This window comes from Callithrix jacchus, chromosome 19 (assembly GCF_049354715.1).
Source record: "Callithrix jacchus isolate 240 chromosome 19, calJac240_pri, whole genome shotgun sequence".
Lineage (NCBI taxonomy): Eukaryota > Metazoa > Chordata > Mammalia > Primates > Cebidae > Callithrix > Callithrix jacchus.
The window spans coordinates 39148946-39173211 of record NC_133520.1 but is presented as its reverse complement, the minus strand read 5'-3'; the positions used below and the strand labels follow the sequence as shown (position 1 = coordinate 39173211).

Here is a 24266-nt window from a genome sequence, read left to right as displayed (position 1 = left end):
CGCAGGGACCGTCCCTTACCTTCTAGGCTGCACTGCACAATGTAGGTGACAGGGCCATAGGACTCCACGGGCTTCCAAACCAGCAGCACCCTATCCGCATACACCTCCCCAATGTCCGGGCATGGCGAGGACGAGGGGCGCTCTGTAAGGTGCTGCCCACCATCAGTGACTCCCGAGTGTGCACCAGGCCTCCAGGGGCAATTCCCTGGCTGGCCCCTGCCTCATCCTGGCAGCTACCAGGCCTCTGGAGCCCACCCTCCCTGGTCCTGTTCATTCAGGATCCAGTCACAGTGAGGTACTGGTAGGAGGGGCCTCTCCTGGCGAGGGGCTGCCCTGCCAGGCCTGCCCATTCACCTGGGTGTGACCAGAACGCTGTGCACGGGCCCAGGCTGTGGTCAGAGGGGCCCTGGTGCAACTGCTCGGCTTTCCCAGGTCAGCCCAGCACAGGTTCAGGCAGGTGCCCCCACCCCGGGCATTGGGCTGGGCATCCCAGAGCTAGGCCTGTAGCCCCCCGTCCTGAGCACCTCAGAAACACCCCAGGGAACTGTGCTTTGACTGAGAGAGAACGGGAAGCAGCCCATCCAGCCTGGGCTGGAGGGATGGGCGTGGAAGGAACGTGGGAAGGTGGAGCGAGGAATCTTGTGCCAGAGAAACTCAGTTCTCCCAGTGAGCGGTCAGCGGGCGTTCTCCCTGGTGGGGAGTGTGGCCCAGCAGCTTCCCTCCAAGCCCTGTATGGCCAGCAGCTGCGTCCGGCTGTTTTTCCCGGGGCCGGCTACCAGCCCAGGGCAGCCCGTGCGTTCAGACCTCTGTGTTGACCTTCTCAGGCCTCCTGGGGCCCTGGCCATGTGTGGTACCTGGCCCCATTGAGACTCGGGCAGCTCAGGGTGGGGGAGGGGCACGGCAGTGACCAATGCACAGCCCTGGAAGCATTCCATGCAGGACCAGCTTCCCAGCAGCCCCAGCCCAGCCCCGCTGGCCTGGCCCGGCAGGACGCCCAGTGCAGCTCACGCACCTGCCTTCCGGAGGACGCCCGTGGTGGCTGCCATCCCCAGTGCATTGCTCACGCTGCAGGTGTACACACCGAGGTCCTCAGCTGCCACCACCAGGATGGTCAGAAGCTGGAAGTTCTTGTGGGTGGCTGAGATGAGGATGCGGCTGCTGCTCTCCAAGGGGACTCCGTCTGCAACAGGACACAGTGAGCCTCATGCCACGGCCAGGCCCCACGCCTCTCCCTGGTCTCAGTTTCCCTCCAGATAGCAAGGCATCCTGTGGGGCCAGCAATGGCCACTCACCCGATTTTGCCTGGCCCCCAGCCCCTCAGACAGCTTCTTACCTTTGCTCCAGGTGGCCTGGGCAGCTGGCTGGGCCGACACCTGGCAGGCCAGAGTCACTGACTGGCCCAGGACCACAGTCTCATCTGAGAGCTCCCTTAAGAATGTTGGCGCTGAAGAGGGAGGGTGAGGTGAGCCTTCGGGGATAATGTCCAGGTCCCAGAGCGTGGGCTAGACCCTGCAGTGGGGATACCAGGAGGAGCCCTGCTCCCCCCACCCTCCATCCCCCAGCCTGGCCCAGCTGCACCACCACCAACTCCTCCAGGAAGTCCTCCAAGACTGCTCAGCTCACCACACCCACCAGGGCCCCCCCTCCATTCCCAAACCCCTGTGAGTACAAGCTTGCTCCCCACTGGTCTGGACACCCTGGTCGGACCCTGAGAGGCAACAGGGCCAGGTCTCTGTGTTGGGCCTGCTCACCTCGGTCCCAGCTCTTCAGACCTGAGAGCCGGAAAGAAGCAAGGCCTGGCTTCTTCCTGGGGGGCCCCTCCTTCTCCAGACCTGCAGGAGAAAGGGGGCCGTGGAGGTCATGGCCAGGAGTCCAACCCCCTGGCAGCACCAGCAGCCTCTTGCTGCAAGGACCTGGAGCAGCTGGGACAGGAAGAAGTCGGGGTCGGCCAGCCTGCTGCCCGCTCTCCAGACTTCTAGGCCATTGAGGACAAAGGAAACACGAGGAGCAGGCACCCTCCCCACCTCCAGGCACAGGGTCTGAAAGGTCCAGAGCCAGGGAGGACTTTGAGGTTTGGGAGAACAATGGGGTTGGGAAGGGTTTTGGGGTCGGGGAGGCCTGAGGTCAGGAGGATCTGGGGTTAGATAGGGTATGGAGTTAGGGAGGGCCTGGGGTAAGGTGGGGTCTCGGGCAGACCCTATGGATCAAGAAGTGCTCTGGGGTCAGGGGGAGGGTCTGGGGTCAGAGAGGACTGTGGAGTCAAGGAGGATTCAGGAGGATATGGGGTCACGAGGGTCCAGTGTTGGGGTGTCTGGGGCAGGGAGGGTCTGGGGTTAGGGAGGATCTGGTTCAGGAAGACTCTGGCCCCTTCGATTCTCTCCCCAGAGGTACCCCACGTACAGCCTCCCCAGGCCTCTGCAGCTATGTTAGGTTCCAGGGCTGGGTCTCAGCTGCCCCATGGGGAGGGGTGTCAGGGCTGCAGAGGTGACCCCAAGATTAAGAGCCCTGAGGCAGGGACAGGAGGTGTGGGAGGTTCCTGGACCCTGGCGGCTGCCACGAGGGCCTCCTGCCATCACCTGGAATGCGGTAACCCCAGGTGCAGAATGGGGGCCCTGGACATGCAGGACGCCTGGGGTGGGGTGGTTGGGGTGACGGGTCACCTTCTGGCCTGCCTTTCAGGATCCGGGAGATGTGCTCCACAGAGGCCTTCACTCTCTCACGCAGCCCCAGCTCCGACGGCTCGTCCAGCGGCAGGTGCCTCCCAGGGAGGCGGAAGAGACCGCGAGACGGTGAGATCCACTTGCGCTTCCTGCCTGCAGCAGCCTCTGCCAGCAGCGCCTCCATGTCCTCTGGCCCCTCTGTGATCTCCAGGCCCGCCTGGGGGCCCAATTGGCCTGGCCAGGGCCACTCAGGCTCTGGGATCTCGGCCAGCTCCTCCTCAGCCCCGGGGGAGGGTGGCTCTGGCTGAGCCGGCTTGGGGACTTTCCTGAAGATCATAAACTCGAACGGGAGGTACTTGATGTCGTACAGGTCCGAGAGGTTGAGGTAGGCGGGGTCTACCTCCGAAATGTCCAGGGATACTGTGTCGGCCGCCTCTGCGTCACCTGACAGGTCCCGGATCTGTACCAGGGAGACCTGCCCGGCGTCCTCCCATGGGGTAGGCTCTGGAGAGGTCCTGGAGGGAGTCCTGCCGGCCTCAGGCACTGGCCTTGGACTGACCTGGGGCAGCGGGCTCTCAGCCCTGGCCTCCTCCTGCTCCTCCGAGGACTGGGACACAGCCCAGGCCATCCTGGCCCACATGGGTCCTTGCCCCAGCATGCCTCCCGCATCCCCACCAAAGGCAAAGGTGCCATAGCCAGCCACGCCGGCATAGCCCCCGTGACGCCCCAGGGAGAACTTCCGCGTGGTGGCCTGCTCCTGAGGCTGCTGCAGGGTGGGCGAGAGATCCTCAGCCTCCTGGGACCAGCCCTCAGCATCCAGGGAGGGGCCAGGCTCTGCACCCACCTGCGGGGAGCCCATCCTGTGGGAGCTCACTTGGGAAGAGCTCGCCTGGCGGGCTGGCCCTGGGGAACTGCAGGGGCTGGGTTTCGGCCCCATCTTAGAGTCTAGCGGGGGACTTGCTTGGGCTGGGACAGGGGGTGCCTCAGGCTGTCCCAGGAGGCAGCTCGAGATTACTGAGGCGGCCTCTTCACAAGATCCTGGAGGGAAGGAGCTGGGAGGGTGTGGGGCAAGTGCCCAGTGGGGGCTGCAGCCCTCCTGGGGGCCAGAAACCTGCTTGGGGTGACAGTAAGGGGCCCGCTGCCCCAAAGGGCTGTCTGGGGATGGCCCCTCTGGCTGAGCAGTGCCTGGGTGGCCTCCAGTGGATGGAAGCTGCTCAGAGCCTTGCGGGTGCTGCATGTCCCTGGCAGGGGCCCCACCGGAGGGGGCTGGAGGCAGTTGCTGTGCCTCACCACAGGCCCCCAGGGAGGGGCGAGCGGTGCTCGGAGGGTCATGTTCCAGGGAGCGGCTGTGGCCAGGGGCTGAGTGGGTGCCAGAGGCAGGCAGCTGGAGGGCGGTCTCGAAGGAGGGAGCTTTGGCCAGGAGGGTGGCCTCCTCCTCCCTGGTGGCCTCCTCCTCCAGCGCACGGTACTCCATCAGCGGCTCTCGCAGGCCTGGCAGTGCCCCCGCGATGTACCCACCCTTCAGCAGGTGCCGCCGCCGGGCTGGGTGCCGCCTGCTCCCTGGGGCCAGGGCCCCGTGCTCGGGGCCCTCACCTGCCTGCTGGTAGAACAGGCTGCGGATGACGCTGTGCCGGGGCACGGAGCCCTGGGCTGCCGGGGGCCCAGCACCCTCGGGTGACGCAGGCGGACCTGGGGCCTCGGCCTCCTCAGGCAGGCTGGCCGAGGGCCTCAGGAAGCCCCGGGGGTGCAGCAGTGGCGAGTGTGTCACCGGGGAGGGTGGCAGCGACTTGGCCCGGGGAAACGGGGTCAGCTCATTGTCGGAGGAGGAGGAGGAACTGGAGGAGCCACCAGCGTCTGTGCGGAGGTGCCGGGCCACGCCGAGTGAGGGGCTGTCGGGCGAGCCCTGCAGCAGCTCAGGGATGGAGCGCATGACCAGGATGGACTTGTAGTTCATCAAGGAACGCTGGGACCGCATGGGGGTAGCGGGCATGAGCTGGGGAGACCCAGAAGCTCCGGGGTCCTCTGCCCACCCCGCTGTACCCAGCCAATGATTCCTTCCTCCTTTCAGTGCGCTCAGAGGGGCCCAGCCCCAGTTCCCTGCTTCCCGCACTCCCGGCTGCATGGCCAGCCCTGCGGGGTCTCGGTTTCCCTTCACTGGTCCCTACTTGGGCGGGCAGGGCTCACCTGCCAGCGGCTTCTGGCCAGGAGGAACTTGAGCTGCTTGGTGTTGATGAAGTGGGCCTCCTCGGCAGGCATGGATTTCTAGGGGACGGAAGTGGGCGGCTAGCCACATGGCAGGGAGACCCTGGTGCTCTGATGGGTCCCTCCCATGGTGGAAGCCCTGCCGGGGAGGGGTTGGGTGGCTGGCACAGCCTCAGCCCTGGGATCCCCTGGATCCAGGACAGCATAGCCCTCACCCCACATGTCCAGGTGGGGCAGGTGGCAAAGGCCAGAGGTGACCCCCTGTCCCAGAGCTCCTCGAAGTTCTCCCTGCTTCCTGCTGGGGGTTGGGGCACTGAAACATGGTCCCAGGCTGAGGGTCTCTCACTGATGCACAGGGACAAAGGTCCTCTGGGCTGGGCAGAGGCTGGGCTACGCTACAGTTCTGTGCTCACTCGCCCTGTGGCCCAGAGGCCCTGCCCCCGCTGGCCTCAGGCGCCCCCTGCATGGTGTAGGGCTGAGCCCAGTACTCACCAGGAACCAGGGGTGGGAGAGGCACTGGGCCGCACTGGGCCGGGCCCTGCGGGGAGAGGAAGGCTCAGGAAGGGCCAGGTGGTCAGCTGCCCCGGGGCGGGAGAAGCCGGGCTTGCACTCACTGCGGGGCCCTCTGCAGCGCAGCCTTGATGAAGTCCTTGGCGTCTTCGCTGAGGTGGGCAGCCATGGGGCTGCTCCATGACACACGCCCCTCCAGGACATTCAGGAGGGTGGCGCGGTCACTCTCGCCGGCAAACGGGGACGAGCAGGTCAGGCTGAAGACAGAGGGAAGGCCTGGCTCTCAGATGCAGCCCTGACTATGGAGGGGCTCTTAGCCCCACTCCCGTCTAGCTCTGAGAGTCACAGCAAGTTTCTCTGATCTGCCCAGAGAGATCCAGCCTCAGCTTGGACCAAGGACCCAGGCCGAGCCTGGAGTATCTGGGCTCAGGCTGCAGAAGGGATCTAGAGTCAGCTTGGGTAGACACCAGCCTTTGAGGTAGGGATCCAGGTTCAGGCTGGGGCAGGGATCTAGGGTCAGTGTGGGTAGCACCAGCCTCAGTCTGAAATGGGGATCCAGGCTCAGTCTGGGGCAGGGATCAAGATCAGTCTGCTGAGGAGGTCCAGGCTCAGTCTATTCCACCATCATTCTCAGGGCAGCAGCGGCCATCACCTGGCTGCCTTGTGACCTGGCACAGCCCTCTGATGACAGGGTGTTTGAGACACTCTGGGCAGAAACCTCTTATCAGGGTTGGCTGACTGCCTGTTCCCAAGATAGCTGTCCCTTGGGTCTCGGTCTCTGATCTGGGGAGCAGCCAGCGGTGCGCATGCCTTCAGTGGGCCTACAAGGGAGGGGCCTCGAGTCAGCTTCGAAGGAGGCTGCTGATGGGGACTCTGCTCACCTGAGGTAGGAGATGACACCCATGGCCCTGCAAGACAGAACCACACACTGTCACCCCAGACCCGCAGGTAAGAGGCACACACACAGGGAAGGGAAGAGCCCAGGGCTGGAGGAGGAGGCGGGTTCGGGGAGGACCCCCCGGCTGGCCAGTAGACGGCCTGCTGCCTCCTGGAGTGGAGGGCAGGGCCCAGCTGGCCATGGGAACTGGCTTCCCGGAGAAGCTGCAGCCACGCCCCCGACTCACCAGATGTCGGAGGCCTCGCTCACGGGGGTCTGCTGGATGATCTCGGGGGAGACGAACTCAGGGGAGCCGTACTGGCTGAACTGCGGCTCTGCCGGGGTGATGGTCTTCGCGAAGCCAAAGTCACAGATTTTAATGTCTTCCCGGGCAGGATGCAGCATCAGGATGTTAGGGGGCTGTGGGAGAGTTGGGCGTGGGTGAGGGCCATGCCCCAAGGGGGTGGCTCCTGGGGGACACTCGGAGGCCTGGGGGGCAGGGTGGGGCACACCCAGCGCAGCCATTTGAGGACAGCCTCTGCTCCACTAGAGTCACGCCCCACTTGAAAGGGCTGCCCAGAGGTGGTGAGCTTCCTGCCTGTGGAGACAAGCAAGCCCTCGGTGAGGCTGGGAGTGCAGGGGCGGGGACACACGAACCTTTATGTCCAGGTGGAGGACACCGTGGCTGTGCAGGTAGTGCAGCCCCTCTGCCAGCTGCTGGATGTAGACCTTGACCTGCGACAGATTTCAATGTCTTCATGTGGGGCTGCTGTGCAGGCGGCAGCCCTGCCCCAGCCTCCCTCTCCACTTCACGCCCAGCTGCCCCTGGCTTTGGCGGCTGATGCGCAAAGCCGTCCTGGACCCGGTGTGCCCCTAAGCCAGGGTATCCCTTAAAGGCAGGGAGGATACCGTGGACTCGTGACCCTCAGCAGGGGAGGGGAGGGCTGGGCTGGTCAGCTGGCCAGGTGAGGTGGGGTGGCGGGGCCTGTCGAGTCCAACCGAGGGGTCAAGGGCCCCAGAGGCCCTAGGGAGCCCCAGAGGCCTCTGAGCCGGGGAGGGCTGGGGCTGGGGCTGTGTCTGCAGGGACTGCTGTCTGAGCGGGGGCTGGGGCAGGGTGTGTGACTGGGGCAGTGGTGGGTGGCTGCCCAGTCACCTCGGCCTCTGTCACCACGCCCTTCCTGAACAGGCGGTCCAGCAGCTCCTCGGACGAGCACCTGGGACCCCGTCAAGGAAAAGCAGGCTTGTGGGGCTGAAACCTGCCTGCCCCTGGACACCCACACTCAATGAGGAGGCCAGGACTGCAGGCACGTCTGATCTCAGGGGGCAGTGGGGTGATACTCAGGGTTGAGGAGGGTGGGGCAGGACCCCTCTGAGCACCAGATGACACCCAGTCCTGAGGAGAGGGAGGGGCTGCAGGCTGACCCTGGGGACCGAGGCCCTCAGTGCAGTGGCATGGTGGGAGGGGACATCCTGTCCGCTCTGCACAGAGCCCATCCAGCACCCTCTCCCCGTAAAGAGGATGCCGACTCGGGACAGGGGGGATGTGTCCAGCTCTGTCAAGAGCACCAGAGGTGACCCCAAGACCAGGCTCCATGGGTGGCAGGGTGAACCCCAGAGTAGCCTGACCAGGCAGCTCCTTTCTCTGTAAGAGGCCATCTGCAGAGTGGGCGAGAACCCCGGCCATCCCTGCTGAGGGTGTCAGGTCATCCAGGCCAGCTGGCCACCAGCACCCCCAGGGACTCCAGTCACTGCCCCATGGAACAGAAGACTCCCCCCAAATTCCCAGCCAGGCAGGGGATGCCGTGCACATGGCTCCTCCGAGCCCCGGCCTGCCCCTACTCAAGTCCTCCCAGGGGCTGAGGGCAGGATACAGCTCCAGAACGAGGATGAGGGTCTTGCGGGTCTCAAACTGGTCCAGCAGCCCTGTGACCAGCGGGTGGCTCAGCATGGCCAGGATGTCTCGCTCTCTGTACGCCTGGGCCCGGGTTCTGCTCCGCAGGGGGATGAACTTGGCAGCACAGGAGATCTTGTTTCCTTTGTGCTGCACTCTCTTCACGAAGCCAAACACGCCCCTAGGAAGGAGGGAGTGAGGAGCCCCAGCAGCCCAGGCCATCAGCAGCCCAGGGGAAAGGGGGCCAGGCGCTACCTTCCGATCTCCTCCTTGACTTCATAGAAGGAGTGCAGCCTCCTCCGCGGGCTTTGCTTCTCTGAGTCCGGCTCACTGTCCCCTAAGGAGTGGGAAGTGGCTGGGATGGGCAAAGGTGACCACCCCAATCCCCATGGAGCCCAGTGCTGTGGTGTTGATGGGAGGGGCTCCCTGGACCCAAGACTGTGGGACCACACTCATCCAGGAACCACCCGTGGGAAGAGAGGTTGCCCTGTGGAGCTGAGACCTGTACCCGGCCAGCCCAGCTACAAAGCGGGAGGGGTTGGCCCACTCACCCCCAAGCACCAACAGCTCTGCCTTGCAGAGCACCTGGCCGCCGGCGTTTTGGGCCAGGCAGGTGTAGACGCCCGCATCCTTCGAGGCCACATCCTGCAGCACCAGGGAGTACGTGGTGCCTTCCTGCTGCTGGCTAAGCCGGGTGCTGTCCACCAGCTGGACGCTGTCCTGGAGGCACAGGACCGGCAGGGCTGCCATCAGCCCACCCTGGGGGACCCCATCCCCCACTCTTCACTGAGTGCTTCTGATGCACGTCCAGTCTGGAGGGGATGTCGGGGAAGTGTACGGTGTGGACTGCACTCCCTCCCATGGGCTCCCCAGCTCCCAGGGCCATCCCGAATCTCACCCACCTGGAGCTGCTCCTACCTTGTACCAGGTCACTGTGGGCTGTGGGTCGCCCTCAATGACAGCCTGGAATTGGGCCGTGCTGCCTGTCTGTACCTGCACATCCTCGATGGTCACCTGCATGGATGGGGGCCCTGGAAGGGCAGGGAGGGAACCGTGGGGACCCCTGGGTGCCAGCCACAGCTCACCATGCCTGGGTGGTCAGTGGCCCTGAGATACACCGTGGGCAGCAGCACCCCATTCTGACCGCCCAGGCTTCTGACTGTCAGGGGTGCTGCTTCCATGGAACCACTGCATCTCCCACTCTGACCTCAGCAGGCCAGGTGATCAGGAGGAGCTGGCGGGGCCGGCAGGGCTCACTGACTCTGCTGTGCACTCAGGGACAGGGTCCTACGGACACCAAGTTCACCGCCACTTGCCTCTCCCCGGAAGAGGGTCCCGGCCCCTCTGAGGGAACACAGTGAGGTGGAATGTGGGGCTCCCAGGCAGGGGTGGACCGGGACATGCTGGGTGGCCTCTGTAGATGTGCAAATGCCCCCAGCACTGGGCAGGGGCATGGGAATCACACTCATAACCCTCTGGGCCCAACCCCGTACGTGCGGTGCGCGCGTCCACGGCCCGGTACGTGTAGGTCCTCTGCGTGGTCTCCGTGACCACGTGGCTGTGGACGTCCCAGAGCAGCTCCCCTGTGCCTGCCCCGGGCCAGGCCGCGCCCTCCATCCTGGGGTTAGGAAGCAGAGTGAGGCTCTGCCAGGCCCTCACCTGTTCTGAGCAGCCAGGCCTTCCGATGAGATGGGGGGTCCCTGCTCACCACCAACACTTGGAGGGGCTGCAGCAGAGCCTCTCTGGGATGAGATGTACAGACGGGGACCCAGCCCCACTCTCACCTCTTGTTCCTAGGATGGCCTCTCCTCCCTGCCCTGCCCTGCGTGGGGTGGCTGCTGGTAGGGAGTGTAGTGAGGGCCTGAGGCCACCCCAGTACCTCATGCTCACGTGCCCTCCCTGCTTGCCCTGGGATGTCCCCTGGGGGTCGGCCCCTGCTGCAGGACCAGCAATCTGGGGAGGTTACCGAATGGGCACAGTCCGCTCCTGGGCTCTGGCTCGAGCCTCCGACTCCTGCTCTGGGGCTTCGTGGAGGAGGGGCTGTGGCATCCTCGGGGGCCTGGCTGCTGGGAGATATGGCCTCATGAGAGGGAGCTGTGGTGGGGCCTGTAGCAGGTCCTCACGACCCCAAGCCCGGCGAGCCCAGGCAGAGCGTTGGGCTCCAGGGGCCCTGAGCCCCAACGCCAGTCCCCAGCCCACAGCTCAAGCACGTACAGTTGCCACCCTGCAGAGCCCATGTGCCAGGCACCCTCCACTTATGGGCTGGCACCATGAGCCCTGAGGCCCTACTGCCCACCCGCCAGGCTGACATCGGGATGCTGTGGTCTCTGTCCTCCAGAACACTCCCTGATGGCCAGGCAGGGCAGGTGGCTGTGTCTGAGCACCGTGGGTACAGGGGCATTCAGCAGTTCCTAGCACACAACAGATGGTGGGCAGGACCCAGGGAGTCAGGGTGTCACCCCATGGGGCTGCCCAAAGGCCACAGGTAGGGCCCTCAAAGCTGCTCCACCCAGGCCAGGGAGAGGACAGGAGGCCCCCAGGGTGGACAGCCCCGGGTGGTGGTGCAGGCAGAGCAGGAGGCTATAGGAGTCAGGTACATGTAAGCTTCGGGCAGGCAGGCAAATGGGAAGGGTGCCCACCATGGGCAGGGCAGGCCAACTCATGCCCACTCTTCAGTGGCATCAGGAAGAGTGAACGAGTGTCAGGCCTGGGAGGGAGCCCGCAATCTGCCGGAACAGGCCAAGCAGCACCCGGGCGGGGCTGTCTGCTCAGCCCCTGTGCCCCTGGCACCCAAGTGGCAGAGGGAGATTGAGGACCAGAGCCGGTCCTCCCAGACCCCTGCCCTAGCCTCGGCCTGCCTGTCCCTCCCCTGTGGGCACCAGCCCTCAGTCTCTGTGGGGGGAAGGATGACAGGCCAGGAGAATGAGAAGTGACCACTTCCCAGGGTGGGAGGGATGGCATGCCCCTTCTCCTGGGCCAGGCCCTGCGTCCAGCCAACCCCATGATGGGCACACTGAGCGAATGTTCACCAAGGTGGGACTGAGCAGTACACCCCGCAGTGCCCAGGCAGCTGGAGGGAGGAGCCTGCACTTGCCAAAGGCCTGGGGGCTTCTGTGCCTGCTGAGGGGAAGCAGACCCAAGGGGCCGGCCCTCTCATCTCACTGGAGGAAGGTGGCCTGCTTGCCCCGAACCCTATGCCCCCTGGCCCTGGGGAGGTCACGGTGGCAGCGTGTGGACTGTGAGACTGTTGGGATCGGAGTGGAGTAAGCCCAGGGCATAAAGCATGAGACCATGGCAGGGGTGCCCCGTGCAGTCCTTGGGGAGGGCACTGTGCCCTGGAGGTGTCACCCTGCTTGGCTCTAGCCAGACGGCCTTTCTCCAAGGTGATGAGACCAGGTAGGGGTGGCTGGGGAGGGTGCATGAGGTAAGGCCCTGCAAGATGGGTGGGGTGACCAGAGCGGGTGGAACATGGTACACAGGGCTGGGACGGTCCTTTATGTGAAGATGACCAAGGCAGGGACTGGACCAGACGGGGAGGAGAAGGGCATGGACCGAGAAGCACACACAGGATGCAGAGGACGCTGGATGGGGCGGGGAGGAGCCTGGCTGCCATCCTGCCCCCCGCCTCATGCTTCCCTGCCTGGTTGTGCCCATGCTGGCGCTGACCTCCAGCTGGGAGAGCTGGGTGCTCCTGTAGGAGGGTCTGACCACCTGGCTCCACCTGCAGTGAGCAGCAGGGTCTGGGATGAGCTCCCCACAACCCAGGCCTCAGTTTCCCCAGATGAACCATCTGTCCCTTTAAGAAAAGGTCCTTGATCGGGAACCTGAGGACCAGGCTCACACCTGTAATCCCAGCACTTTGGGAAGCTGAGGCAGAAGAATGGCTTGAGCCCAGGAGTTTGAGAGCAGCCTGGGCAACACAGCAAGACCCCATCTCTACCCCAAAATAAAACTAGCTGGGCATGGGGGCACACACCTGTAGTCCCAGCTACTTGGGAGGCTGAGGTGATAGAATCACTTAAACCCAGGAGGTTGAGGCTGCAGTGGGCTGTGGTCGCGCCCTTGTACGCTGCACTCCAGCCTGGGTGACAGAACGAGACTCCGTCCCAAAGACAAAAAAAGCAGCAGCCGTGAAAGTGCTCCATAACAGAGACCCCGACACTTGGGGGAAGGGGCTGGGATGATCACAACAGAGACCCCCAACACCTGGAGGAAGGGGCGGGGTGGTAACAGAGACCCCAGACACCTGGGGGAAGGGGAGGGGTGATAACAGAGACCCCAGACACCTGGGGGAAGGGGAGGGGTGATAACAGAGACCCCAGACACCTGGGGGAAGGGGCGTGGGTGATAACAGAGACCCCAGACACCTGGGAGAAGGGGATGGGTGATAATAGAAACCCCAGACACCTGGGGGAAGGGGCGTGGGTGTTAACAGAGACCCCAGACACCTGGGGGAAGGGGAGGGGTGATAACAGAGACCCCAGACAGCTGGGGGAAGGGGTGTGGGTGACACACGGAACAGGCTCTCTAGCAGCCAGTCTGGTTTGGTCTGCTCTGGTCTGGTCTGTTTGGGGCATTGCTCCTTTTACCCTCTGTTCCCTCCTCCTGTCCCTCTTACTTCTCTCCTCTCCTCCTCCTCTCCTTTCTCACACCCCTCCCCCTCCTCCTGTCCCCTAAAGAGCAGGGCACCTAAATTGGCCACCACAGGCCAACCATGGGAAGCCTCTGGCTTCTGAAACAGACTCAGAGCAGGAGGAACCTTCCAGAACAGATTCTGTGCCTTGATTCAGATGGGGAAACTGAGGACAAGCAAGAGGACAAGCTTTGCCCAGGAGCCCCTGGAGTTCCAAGTCAGGGTCATGGGCCTGGCGTCTCTTGCCCATGGGATGGGCAGCCCTCGTGCTGTAGTCAGGGTGGGGTCAGCCCCTGGGGGTCTTTGCGCTTGGCATCGTCTGGGCCTCACCGGGTGCTTCTGAAGTTCCGGTGACTGGGGGCTGGGAGCCGGCTTCCTGGAGTGCAGGTGCGATCCCGGGGCAGGGGCTGGGGCCGGGGCCGGGGCCAGTGCCAGTGTCAGTGAGGTCCCCTGTGGAGGGCCCTGGCACCTTGGAGCCCAGCAGTCTCTCCAGGATGGATGTGACCTCCTGGTCCACTTTCTCCAGGGTGGTGTCTGTAGAAGAGACAGATGAGTGCAGAAGGGCTGAGGCCCAGGGGTCCGGGATGGCTGCAGCCTGCAGAGGGGGCTCCGGGAGCCTCGTCCCCATCCTCGAGACTGCCCAGCTGGGCCGACACTGGACTCCCCCCCACCGACCCACACCCCCTCAGGAGGCTGCCTGGAGGTAGAGGCCTGGGACAGAGGGGAAGGAACTGCAGACCCTGCAGCAGGCGCTTCTTCTTCCTAGAGCCTCTGCAAGCTCAGGCTCGTCCTCCCCAGGTGCCTTTGGGAGAGTGTCACCACCTCCAGGAAGCCGCCGGGACTGGACACCTGCCCCTGGCCTTGGCTCTGCCACTGATCACAACCCCCTGACCAGAGCTGGCCTCTCCTTGAACCTGGGCACAGTCTGATGCCAAGGCGAGACCCAGAGGAAGCTTGGGTTCAGTGGGTGTCCTGGCAGCCATGGCATGGGTCTCTCTCTGGGGACGGTCCCTCCCTCCCAGGGCAGCCTCTGCCTGCACCCACCTGTCCGGCAGCTTTCTGTCCTCCACCTGTCACCCAAATCTCTCCTCCTCTTTGCGTACCGCCCTGCCCCCGCCATCCCACCTGGCCCCTTCCTGGCGGCCAGAGAGTCCTCTGGAGCCCTGCTGAGCACAGCCCCCCGGCAGCTCCCCCTCAGCAGCCTCCCCACAACCTGACCTGGCCACCAGCTCCCAGGCACCTCGCACGCGGGTCCAGCAGGTCACCTGCCCCAACCCTCCCTTCTCGTTTGTGTCCTCAAGCCCTTGCTGCACCCCCGGTCGACAGCCTGGAGAGACGCCGGCTGCTTTCTACAGGGCCAGGGCACCCTCCTTCCCACTCCAAGGTGGTCGGCAGGACCCCTCGGCCAGCCTCAGGGCTGGAGGGCTTGGGGTCGTCCTCTGTTGGTGCTGGAATTGTCCAGCCAGAGACAACGAAGTTGACCCCTGATGCTGAGAGCCTGAATCCCATGGGGTCACTGCATCCCCACGTCTGCCATGACAACCGCTCTGGCTGCCCAGGCCTGGGGAAGGCCTGCCTGGTGCCCAGCATGCCAGGAAGGACCGTGATTGGCTGTTCTGACCACGCCTCGTGTCCCTGTGGGTGGCTGCACAGCCCCTGATGGGAAGCAGCTGCTGCAGGTCCAGTCAGGGACCCCAGAATGGGCGGGGACACCACAGGCAGTGGCCAGCCAGGGACCTTACAGTCGAGAGCTGGTGAGGGTAGGGGCTCCCTCGAGGGCTGCAAGTGGAGGGGACCCAGGTCCGCCCAGTGGAGAGGCAAAGAGAGTCGGAGAGATATGCAGGAAGCTGTTTTATTTTTGCTGAGAGACAGGGGCTGCTGCCCACACACAGACCCTGTGTCCACCCTGCAGAGAAGGCCACGAGGCCCACAGGGCTGGAAGGTGGTCGCCAAGACTGCAGGAGAGGCAAGGCCAGGCCAGGCCTGGCAGCTGGGGCCAGGGTAGGAGAGTAGACGAGGCCTCGTGGGAACAGGGCAGGTGCCCAAGGCCACATCTGTCACAGCCCTGCGCTCCCGCCAGGCTGACAAGAAACAGCCCAGAGCGGAGGTTCTGAGCTGGTCACTCTGATGTTGCAGGCGCTACTCAGTCCTCCTGACTGGAGGTGCGTGAGGTAGGAAGGGCCCTGGCTGGGAAAGGGAGGCCTTCAGGCTCCTGGGGCCTGCTGCCGGGGCACAGCCTCAGGGACGCGCCGCCTCATCCCCGTCCCTGTCTGGGCAGATGTGCAGGGTGACCGTCTCCCCGACTGTCCCGAAGTTGACGGTCTGGGTGGAAAGCTCGGTGGTGAAGCTGCTGGGGCCACTGCCTGCAGAGCGCTGGATGCAGGTGCAGAAAGACTGCGTCCGGGGAGCGCTGCCCACAGGCCCGGCTGGGGCCTCCCGCAGGAGGAGGAAGGAGGCGCGCTCGGGGCCACGGACCTGGGGTCCCGGGGGCGATGCCCCACCAGGCACAGGTCTAAAGAAGCCGAGAGGGCCTCGGAGGCGGGGTGCACGCCCCACGCTGAGCAGCACCGGCCGCCCCACTGTGGGCTCCCTGATCTCTCTCTGGATCACCGAGACCTCGCAGGGCGGGTCGTCAGGGGTGCCGGCCCCAGGGCTGCCGCAGCGGAAGGTCTCCCCTTCCCCAGGCACGTAGTCCTCCAAGTCAGCCAGCGTCAGCACGCGGCCGTTGTGCGTGAGGATCTTGGGGTCCCGGCGCTCCTCCATCACAAAAGTGTCTGCGTCTTCTCCCTCTTCCTCTTCGCGCTCCTCCTCTGGGGTGATGCCGGCCTCCCCCGGCTCCAGGCTGCTCGTGCCAGAAGCGGCGCAGTCCACACTGCCCCCGGCATCCACGCGGAAGGCGAGGGGCTCCCTGGTGCCGGCAGTGGCTGTGCCCCGGGCCTCCCGGGCCAGCCGCTTGTTGTTGGAGTTGTTGGAATTGGGGTCCCCTCCTGGGGTCGCACCGGGTAGCGTGAAGAGATGCCCCGACGAGCTCCTGGGCACCTCTCTGGTGGGAGACGCAGCCTGCAGGCCCGTCTTCTTCACCTGGACCTCAATGGTCTCCTCCACCTCCACCCACTGCGGCTGGGACCCCGAGAGCCCGGGTGGAGCTGGAGAGAGGGCCTCGGCCTCCGTGACGTACAGCGTGGGCACCATGGGCTTCCGGCCCGGCTCTGCCTCTGGCCTGCGGGGCTGGCCAGCCCCTGGCAGGTACAGCAGGTCGGGGGCCAGGACGCCCGGCCTCAGTGGGCTGGCAGAGCAGCGAGAAGGCGAGCGGGAAGGGGACTTGCTCGGGGATCGTCTTCGGCCATGAGGGCTCTTCACCACAGTGGTGATGGTCTCTTCTCTGGGGGAGGGAGGAGAGGGCCCAAGAGAAGATGGGCACAGCACCCAGGGTTGCCAGGGCAGCGTGAGAGCTCAGGTTATTGAACCAGCAAGCAAGCGGTGAGAGTGCACAAAGAACTCTTACACATGCATGTGAGCCCAGCCTGCGGAGCCCCACCCCCACCACAGAACCAAAGGAACAGCACAAGGTCCCATGTGGCTGACCTCAGGCTCTGCTGTGCAGATCCACAAAAAACGCGGGTACGTGGGGAGGCCTGTGCCGCATTGCGCAGGCAAGTGCCTCCAAAAACCAGGTCACATCCTGACTGCAGTGGCCCCAGTGCCAGTCTCCCCTCCAGGTCCATCCCACCAGTAGGCTTTGTGCTTTGTATGGTGGGGGATGGAGCACAGCCAACTCTCAGAGGGCAGGGCCTGCCCGCCCTGAAAATTCTTGGCCAGAAATGGGCTGGATGGCCCATGCCACAGGGGCACGGGAAGCAGGGGCATGCAGGGTGAGCTCAGGCCCCAAGGGCTAACGTTTGGGAGACTGTCAGAGCACCCTGGCCTGTGACCTGCTCTCCTGGCCTTTTGGGCCCAAGAGTCTGAGGCCGGGAAAGGCCTCAGGCAGGCCGAGGGTGGATCCCTGGCTCCAGACTTGGCTGGGCCACAATGAGCATGTGACTTCAGACAAGCCCCTCCCTGTGCCTGGCTCCATCTCCCAAAATGGGGCTGGGGAGGAGTGGCGGAGGCAGAATGCAGGGGCGGCTGAGCATTGGCACTGGCGGGAGCTCTGAAAGCTCTCGTGTCTGAGGCTGCAGTAACGTGGGAGAGGGTCTGATCCTACTTCATGAGGGACAGAGAGGGTCAAAGAGGTTCAAAAAATCTGCCTGGGGTCAAGAGGGAGACGCACAGCAGCCAGCCCAGGTCCTCCTCTGGCACTCGGTGCCCTGACCTTGCTGGGCCATGAGGGCATAACACGCAGGGAAGCAGAAAGTGCCCAGTGGCACAGCCGCCTCCCGGTTCCCTGCCTGTTTCTCCTTTTGCCCTCAGCCCTGCACCTCCCTCAGACTCGGCACAAGGGGTGTGGCATGTGTGAGGTGACAGTGGTCACCAAGGGTGCCGCTGCCAGCTGTCTTTCCGAGGTAGTGTCTCGCTCTTGTTCAGCTGCGCTTTTGCCTAACTCGGGGCTCCGTCTGGAAGCAGCTGCTCCCTGGGACGAGCTGGAGATGTGTGAGCAGCCCTCAGGGTGCCGGCAATGACAGGCTCTGCACCCTCCAGCCCTCCGCTACTACAGACGGAGCGAGAGCTTCCACCCAACTGACAGGGAAGCCGAGGCTCAGCGATGTGGCCACCTCGCACTCACAGGCCTGCTTCCCGTCTCACCCAGGCTTTGGGGCAGTCGGTCTGCTGCTGACAGCCCAGGCCAGGCGCCATCTGCTCACCTCATGTTGCCTGATCTGCAGATGTGGGTGGTGAGCTGAGTGCAGCCCAGCAGGTGGGGGGTGACCCCTGAATACCCCCCCAAATGCTGGGCTCACTGCCACCCCCACAAGGACACAGGGCATCCTGTGCTGTGACCGCAAACACGGCAGGGGGTCTCTCCAAGCCCTGTTCCCTCTTAGGTCCACTGCCCATCCCGGCCCCTCTCCCTGTGGGTCTGCCCTTGGGTTCCATGCAGGGCTTATGCCACTGCCTCGCTCCATTCCTCCAGCTGAGGGCAGATTATTCTTTGTGGGGTGAGCGTTGCCACCTTCCTAAGCCTGTATGCTGGTCCTCCCTGGTCCGAGGCATGAGTCGCCTCTGAAGCTTTGCCACTGGGGCATTCTGGCTTCATCTCTGCTCCTCCGCTTTCTTATCCATAAAATGTAGATGGTAGTGTTCTCAAGGGGACAAAATGTTAGAAGTGACCGATGCCAGGCCTTGGCATGGCTGCACGCCTCCAGGAACGGGGTACCCAGCAGCACCCAGGCAGCCCCATCTGTTGTGGGGTGCCATTAGTGGAGCAACTTGCTAGAGTGGGGGAGGGAGAAAGCCAAGGAGGGGTGAACCCAGGGTCTCAGCAAATGTCTGCAATGGGATTTTCCTGTAATAGGGCCAACTGAAGGCCCCTTTAGGAGGTTGTAGGCCCTGGGGACATCCTGAAGCTCCTTAGCCATCTGGCCTTAGGAAGCCACAGTCTTTCCTGCCTCCTGGCTTTTGCAAGCTCTTCCTTCACTCCCACCTGCACCCCCTCCTACTGAAGTCTTCTCAGATGATGCAGGTCAAAATCAACCCCGCGCTGTGTGGGTTCGCCCAGCTGCCATCCTCTTGCGTTACTGCAGGAGGAACGTGTGATTTTCCTAAACCCTGGAGGCACCGAAGGATGAAGAAAGGGACGGTGGGTGTGGCCCTGGGGAAGTGGGGTCTCTGCTGGCTTTGTCATTAGCCACCTGGAGCTAATCTCCTTTCTCCCCTGGACTTCAGTTTCCCCATCTTCCAAAGGGGAACGTGGGGCTCGGGGACCTCTAAGGGCCCTAAAGCGGTGCCATCCACTATGACTGCACTGTGTACATTAATGTCGAATGAACAAAAATGAACACTTAATCTGTTCTTCAATCACACTAGACACATTCCAGATGCTTCCACAGACGCACATGGCTGGGGGCTATTGCAGTGGACAGCGTAGATCTAGAACGTGTCCATCACAGGAAGCTGCTGGACAGCACTGTCACAAGTCCCCAGGTGCTGAGATTTAGAACTGTCTCCAGCCCACTGAGGAAAGCAGCTCAGGCCTAGCTCCTGAGGAAACCCTGGATGAACCCCTGTGAAGTGTCGGAGTAAGTCTACTCTGCAGAGGCGGCAGGACCACGGAAGGCGCTGAGGGCCTGGGGACAGGGTGGTGAAGTGTGGAGTGTCTGTGGGTACCTGGGCAGTGCTGGCAGTGCTGGCAGTCAGAGGGTGAGGACCACGGAGGGTGCTGAGGGCCTGGGGACAGGGCGGTGAAGTGTGGAGTGTCTGCGGGTATCTGGGCGGTGCTGGCAGTCAGAGGGTGAGGACCACGGAGGGCACTGAGGGCCTGGGGAAGGCAGTGAAGTGTGGAGTGTCTGTGGGTACCTGGGCGGTGCTGGCAGTCAGAGGGTGAGGACCACGGAGGGTGCTGAGGGCCTGGGGACAGGGCGGTGAAGTGTGGAGTGTCTGCGGGTACCTAGGCAGTGCTGGCAGTCAGAGGATGAATGTTATGTGAGCAGGCAGGCAGCAAGCAGGTGGCTGGGCCACACGGGCATGACGCAAGCAGGTCAGTGGCATGCAGGTGGCACAGCAGTCAGAGGAAGGCTAGAAACACGCCTGCACTTACATGATGACGGTTTTCTTGGGGACTTTAGTCTCTTGCTCAGTGACTACAAAGAGAACAGTCGGAATAGCGAGCGTTACAGACCAGCCAGGGCCGGGGGCTGAGCTATTCTGAGTGGCACAGCATTGGAGTCGCCGGCTAAGCTGTCCCCAGCCAGGCTGTCTGCTCAGAGCCCCAGTTCCCTGGTCTCTGATGTGGAGGTGACGATGCCTGCTCTGAGTGGCTGCAGAATGAGGACTGAGGACAGTGCGTCCCCTCGTGAAGGCAGGACTCTCTGTCCCTCACGAGGGTTTTGCAGGGGCTATGGGGAGAATGAGGGCCCTACCTACGCTCCCTGCACAGACACCCCAGCTTCTCCTTCGACCCATGTGCCAAGGGAGCCCTGTGAAATTGTCAGACCTACAATCCCACTTCTCAGACATAGAAGCCGAGTCCTGGAAGGGAAAGCAATGGCCTGTGGCTGCACAGGGAGCCAGCAGCCACACTGAGGCTGAGACAGCCAGGGCCTCTGTTACAAAAAATCCTCAGGGGGAGGGACTCTGGAGTCCTGAAAGTGGCACATCTGAGCTCTGTGGCACGAGGCCACACAAGTCCAAGAACAGCCCCAGGGGATGCTGTGCAGGGTCCTGAGCTCCAAGTGGGCGGGCAGCCCAATCTCCCTGTAGGAGCAACCTTGGTCCACACACCCCATGGTCTCTCCTGCTTTTCCTGGCTGCTTCCCTCCCCAGAGCCAGCAGGCTGGGGCCTATGGTTCCAGTGACGGGATGGGATGCATCTGGGATCAGGCAGCTCCTTCTCCCAGTCACCTCAAGAACTCCTTCCCTGCAGCTCCCGGGCAGAATCATCTGGGCACAAAGATGACCCCTCCCAGCCCTGGCCAGCTGGCTAGTGGGTAGGCCACAAGCCACCACCAGCCTCGCATCTCCGTGGCCCTCCTCACTACCCCTAGCAGGAGGTCCAGAAAAGTCAAGTGACATGGCCGGGGGCAGACAGCCTCGCAGCTCTGGGTTGGGTTGGGGTGGGGCACTGTGTGCTTTGCTAGACTGCCATGTGGAGAAAGAATTTATGCCCATCTCAGAGGAGCGGCACATGTATGCCAGGGACTACCCACATCTGGTACTGTGCATTTCTGTGTGTGTGTGCACGTGTATATGTATGTGTAGGTGTGTATTTCACAGGGAGGGAGAGAGCTCATGGGAGGAGAGAATTCGATCCAACCAAAAGGCTGTGTGTGGTTTTATTATTTTTTTGAGATGGAGTCTCACTCTTGTTGCCCAAGAGTGTAATGATATGATCTCGGCTCACTGTAACCTCTGCCTCCCGAGTTCAAGTGATTCTGCTGCCTCAGCCTCCTGAGTAGGTGGGATTACAGGTGTGTGCCACCATGCCTTGATAATTTTTGTATTTTTAGAGATGGGGTTTCACCATGTCGTCAGGCTGGTCTCAAACTCCTGACCTTGTGATCTGCTCTCCCTGGCCTCCCAAAGTGCTGGGATTACAGGCGTGAGCCACTGCGCTCAGCCAGAGCTCTGTGTGCTTGGACTAACCCGACCCCACAGAAAGCTGGTGTGTCCGCCACCTGCTGACCAGTGATGGGAACTGCACAGAGTGATGGAAAACCCAGGGCCGCCCCCATCATCCTCCCTGCACTTGGGGTTGAAGCCTGGAGCCTCTGGGCCCATATACTCCTGGCACCTTCACTCATGGGCCTAAACTGCCACCTGATCGGCTGTGGACCTGAGTATTTGCAACCATGGGAGGGGTGCAGCTGTGCGCAGCGTGGTCTGCGAGCGAGGGGGCAGCGCCCGCCCCACAGGCCTGGCAGGGCCCGTTCTGGCTGCAGAGCTGCCAGGTTAAAGAGGAAGCAGCAGGCAGGGGTTAGAAGCGGGGAGGCGTTGGCTCCAGCTCCAGGTTCTTCGCGCTGAGGTGCTGCTGCCCTGTCCAGCACGGGTGGCCTCTCTCCCTGCCATCCCTCCTCCAGACCCAGAGAGAGACTTGTGTCGACCGCAGAGGACACTCCTGTCACCAGCGAGAGGCAGCCCCTCGTGTCCCTGCTGGCACTTTGTGGCCGCAAGACACGGAACTCGTGACAGGCTGGGGCGCGGTGGCTGCAGAAATGGTTCTGTGAGGTGCTGTGGCCACCAGGCTGTGGGGCTGACAGAGGTCACGGGGCCCCAGAGACACGTCAGACATGGGGCACTTGCAGTGGGGACTGAGGAACAAGGGCCCCCTGCCCGGCAAGGGAGGGGGCTCCCTGAGGGTCATGGAGGGCGTCGAAGTGGCCAAACTCTGTGGGACCCAGACAGGCACCTGGCTTTCACACACTGCCCTGAGAGACAGTTGAGCTGGGATGCAGTAGCCAGTGTTTTTGATTTGCAGGACACGAGTTTCAACCCATCCACAGTGGGAGCTGTGGCTCCGCCAGGTGTCCCTCCACTTGCATCTCCCCAGGGATGGGAGGCTTATCACCTGTCTAGAGGGGCAGCTCCAACTGGGAGCCCACGACGGATGCCCGATGACCCCCTTCCCACCCTGGCTGCCCCTGCCCTGAACAAAGCATCCGGGAGGAGGGAGGTGATGCGCCCCGCCTGTCCCTCTCCCTCCATCCCTGCTGATCCCCCCAAGCCTCCATCCCTCACCTTCCATCCCTGGTGAGGTCATTCTGCAGCCTAAGGCCCTCCCAGGACCCTGGAGCAGCCCCAGACCAGGCCAGGTGCCTCCACAGCCAGCCCTACCCTGAGTGGAGGGGCCAGGCCCCTGATACCTGCCCCTTCTCCTGGGTGCCAAGCTGGGGCCCAGCCGCCTGGACTCCACAGAGACGTCCTTCCTACTGTAATCTGCCTGCTGCCGGCGAGCTGCCCTGGGTGTAAGCCTGGCCTCCACGCGCACACTTCCCTCCCCAGGATGACAGCAGGGCTTTGGGAATGACGCCCACCCAGAGTGGCCTCTCCACCTCCACCAGCCCACACAGGTACTGCCTCCAGCCAGGGGCTGGGACCTGGGACCTACACCTGGCCTACAGCAGCCGCCTCGTCTCCCATCTGTGGCTCTCCCTGCCCCCAGATGCCAGCCTAGCTCCTCCTCCAGAGTCCTCCAGGTAGCAGATCCTGACTGGGAAGGATCTGCTCCAGGACACGGCCAGGCCCGTGAGGGTCCAGCCTGGGTCTGAGCCATGTGAGTTGCCTAGGTGGTGAGGGTGGGGTGGGACTTACCTTCCACAGCAGCCACGAGCTGCTCCCTGTGGTGCTGCTCCCGGGCCTGCAGCGTGGGGCTCTGAACGCACAGCTCCGCACTGGCCCTTGCGGAGCCCAGCCGGTTCACCAGCTGCAAGGATGGAGGGCCGGCTCAGAGCCCAGGGCTCCCATCAGGCAGGGCCCTCTCCCTGGGGCCACACTGGGAGCATGGGCAGCCCCCACCCTGGTATGTCTCCCCCAAGGGGAAGGGCCCCGGCCAGCCACAGCATCCCTGGGGGACCCACACGGTCCCAGGGCCTCTGCAGTGAGGACGATGCTCTCCGTCTGCCCCTTCCACATGCAGCTCTGAGCATGGGACATTTGGCCGGGGCACAGACTTTAACTTAATTCTATGTGGTTTTTAGAGATGGGTCTAGTTCTGTGGCCCAGGCTGGAGTGCAGTGGCACGATCTCAGCTCCCTGCAGCCTTCATCTCCTGGGCTCAAGGGATCCTCCCACCTCAACTTCCGAGTAACTGGGACCACAGGTATGCACCACTGTGCCTGGCTCATTTTTTACTGGCTTTTTTTTTTTTTTAAATGACAGGGTTTCAATATGTTGCTCAGGCTGGTCTCAAACTCCTGGGTTCAAGCGATTTTCCTGCCTTGGCCTCCCAGATCGTTGGGATTGCTGGCGTGAGCCACAGCACCCAGCTTTGGATTTAACTTGAGCTGATTTAAATTTAAATGTAAATCCCCATGTATGGCCAGTAGTGATGGTACTAGACGGTGCAAGTCAAGAGCCAGGTCTCTGCTTCAGGAGCAAGAGCGCCACATGGGAGGGCAGTGGCCAGACAAGTGTCCCGGGAAGAGTCTGGAGCCTGGGGCGCCCGCAGTTGGCACACAGCCACCCTGACCACTGCAGGCCTTGATGGACCAGAGGACTGGGCCCTGCAGACATGGGGGCTGGAGCAGAAGGCAGCTCTGTCCATCCACAGGCTGGACGTCTCCACAGGGAAAAGGCACCTGAGCAGGGCCAGGCTGCACAGGATTACTGACACTCCATTTGACATGAACGACAAAGTTCATGGGGCCACACCAGGCCCCTAAAGGCAAAAACCAAGTGGCATCCTTGAAAGGGCCAGGGAAGCAGAGAACAAGGCATCCAGATTGACATGGGAGCGGAGGAGAGGCTTGAGGGCAGAGGAGGGATAAGGCCAGGGCATGGAGCAGCGGTGTGGCTGGGGATGACAGTGACAGTGGCCTGATGGCCCCCAGACTGTGGGGTGACAGTGGCCTGGTGACCTCTGGCCTATGATGGGGAGTGACAGTGGCCTGGTGGCCTCTGGCCTGTGATGGGGGGTGACAGTGGCCTGGTGGCCTCTGGCCTGTGATAGGTGACAGTGGTCTGATGGCCTGTGGCCTGTGACGGAGGGTGACAGTGGCCTGGTGGCCTCTGGCCTGTGATGAGGGGTGACAGTGGCCTGGTGGCCTCTGGCCTGTGATGAGGGGTGACAGTGGCCTGGTGGCCTCTGGCCTGTGATGAGGGGTGACAGTGGCCTGGTGGCCTCTGGCCTGTGATAGGTGCCAGTGGTCTGGTGGCCTTCTACCTGTGATGGGTGACAGTCAC

The 24266-nt window shown here is 63.2% G+C and overlaps 1 protein-coding gene across 50 annotated transcripts in view; it reads right to left on the bottom strand.

Annotated features, from left to right (window-relative positions):
* Positions 1 to 24266, bottom strand: part of OBSCN (obscurin, cytoskeletal calmodulin and titin-interacting RhoGEF) — a 165411-nt gene that overhangs the window by 3129 nt on the left and 138016 nt on the right. For 42 of the 50 annotated variants that reach the window (XM_078357091.1, XM_078357100.1, XM_078357094.1 and 39 more), the window contains 20 exons: positions 22677 to 22788; positions 13104 to 13307; positions 10107 to 10206; positions 9634 to 9758; positions 9059 to 9171; positions 8692 to 8860; positions 8396 to 8477; positions 8121 to 8321; positions 7403 to 7463; positions 6907 to 6984; positions 6497 to 6669; positions 6254 to 6280; positions 5477 to 5629; positions 5355 to 5400; positions 4845 to 4922; positions 2661 to 4623; positions 1752 to 1832; positions 1334 to 1444; positions 1013 to 1180; positions 20 to 142 (listed from right to left, as the gene is read on the bottom strand). In XM_078357091.1, the coding sequence (XP_078213217.1) occupies positions 20 to 142; positions 1013 to 1180; positions 1334 to 1444; positions 1752 to 1832; positions 2661 to 4623; positions 4845 to 4922; positions 5355 to 5400; positions 5477 to 5629; positions 6254 to 6280; positions 6497 to 6669; positions 6907 to 6984; positions 7403 to 7463; positions 8121 to 8321; positions 8396 to 8477; positions 8692 to 8860; positions 9059 to 9171; positions 9634 to 9758; positions 10107 to 10206; positions 13104 to 13307; positions 22677 to 22788 (4168 nt within the window). Of the gene's footprint in view, positions 1 to 19; positions 143 to 1012; positions 1181 to 1333; positions 1445 to 1751; positions 1833 to 2660; positions 4624 to 4844; positions 4923 to 5354; positions 5401 to 5476; positions 5630 to 6253; positions 6281 to 6496; positions 6670 to 6906; positions 6985 to 7402; positions 7464 to 8120; positions 8322 to 8395; positions 8478 to 8691; positions 8861 to 9058; positions 9172 to 9633; positions 9759 to 10106; positions 10207 to 13103; positions 13308 to 14609; positions 16156 to 19467; positions 19511 to 22676; positions 22789 to 24266 lie in introns of those variants that run through there. The other 8 variants (XM_078357136.1, XM_078357137.1, XM_078357135.1 and 5 more) reach the window with 2 other exon arrangements.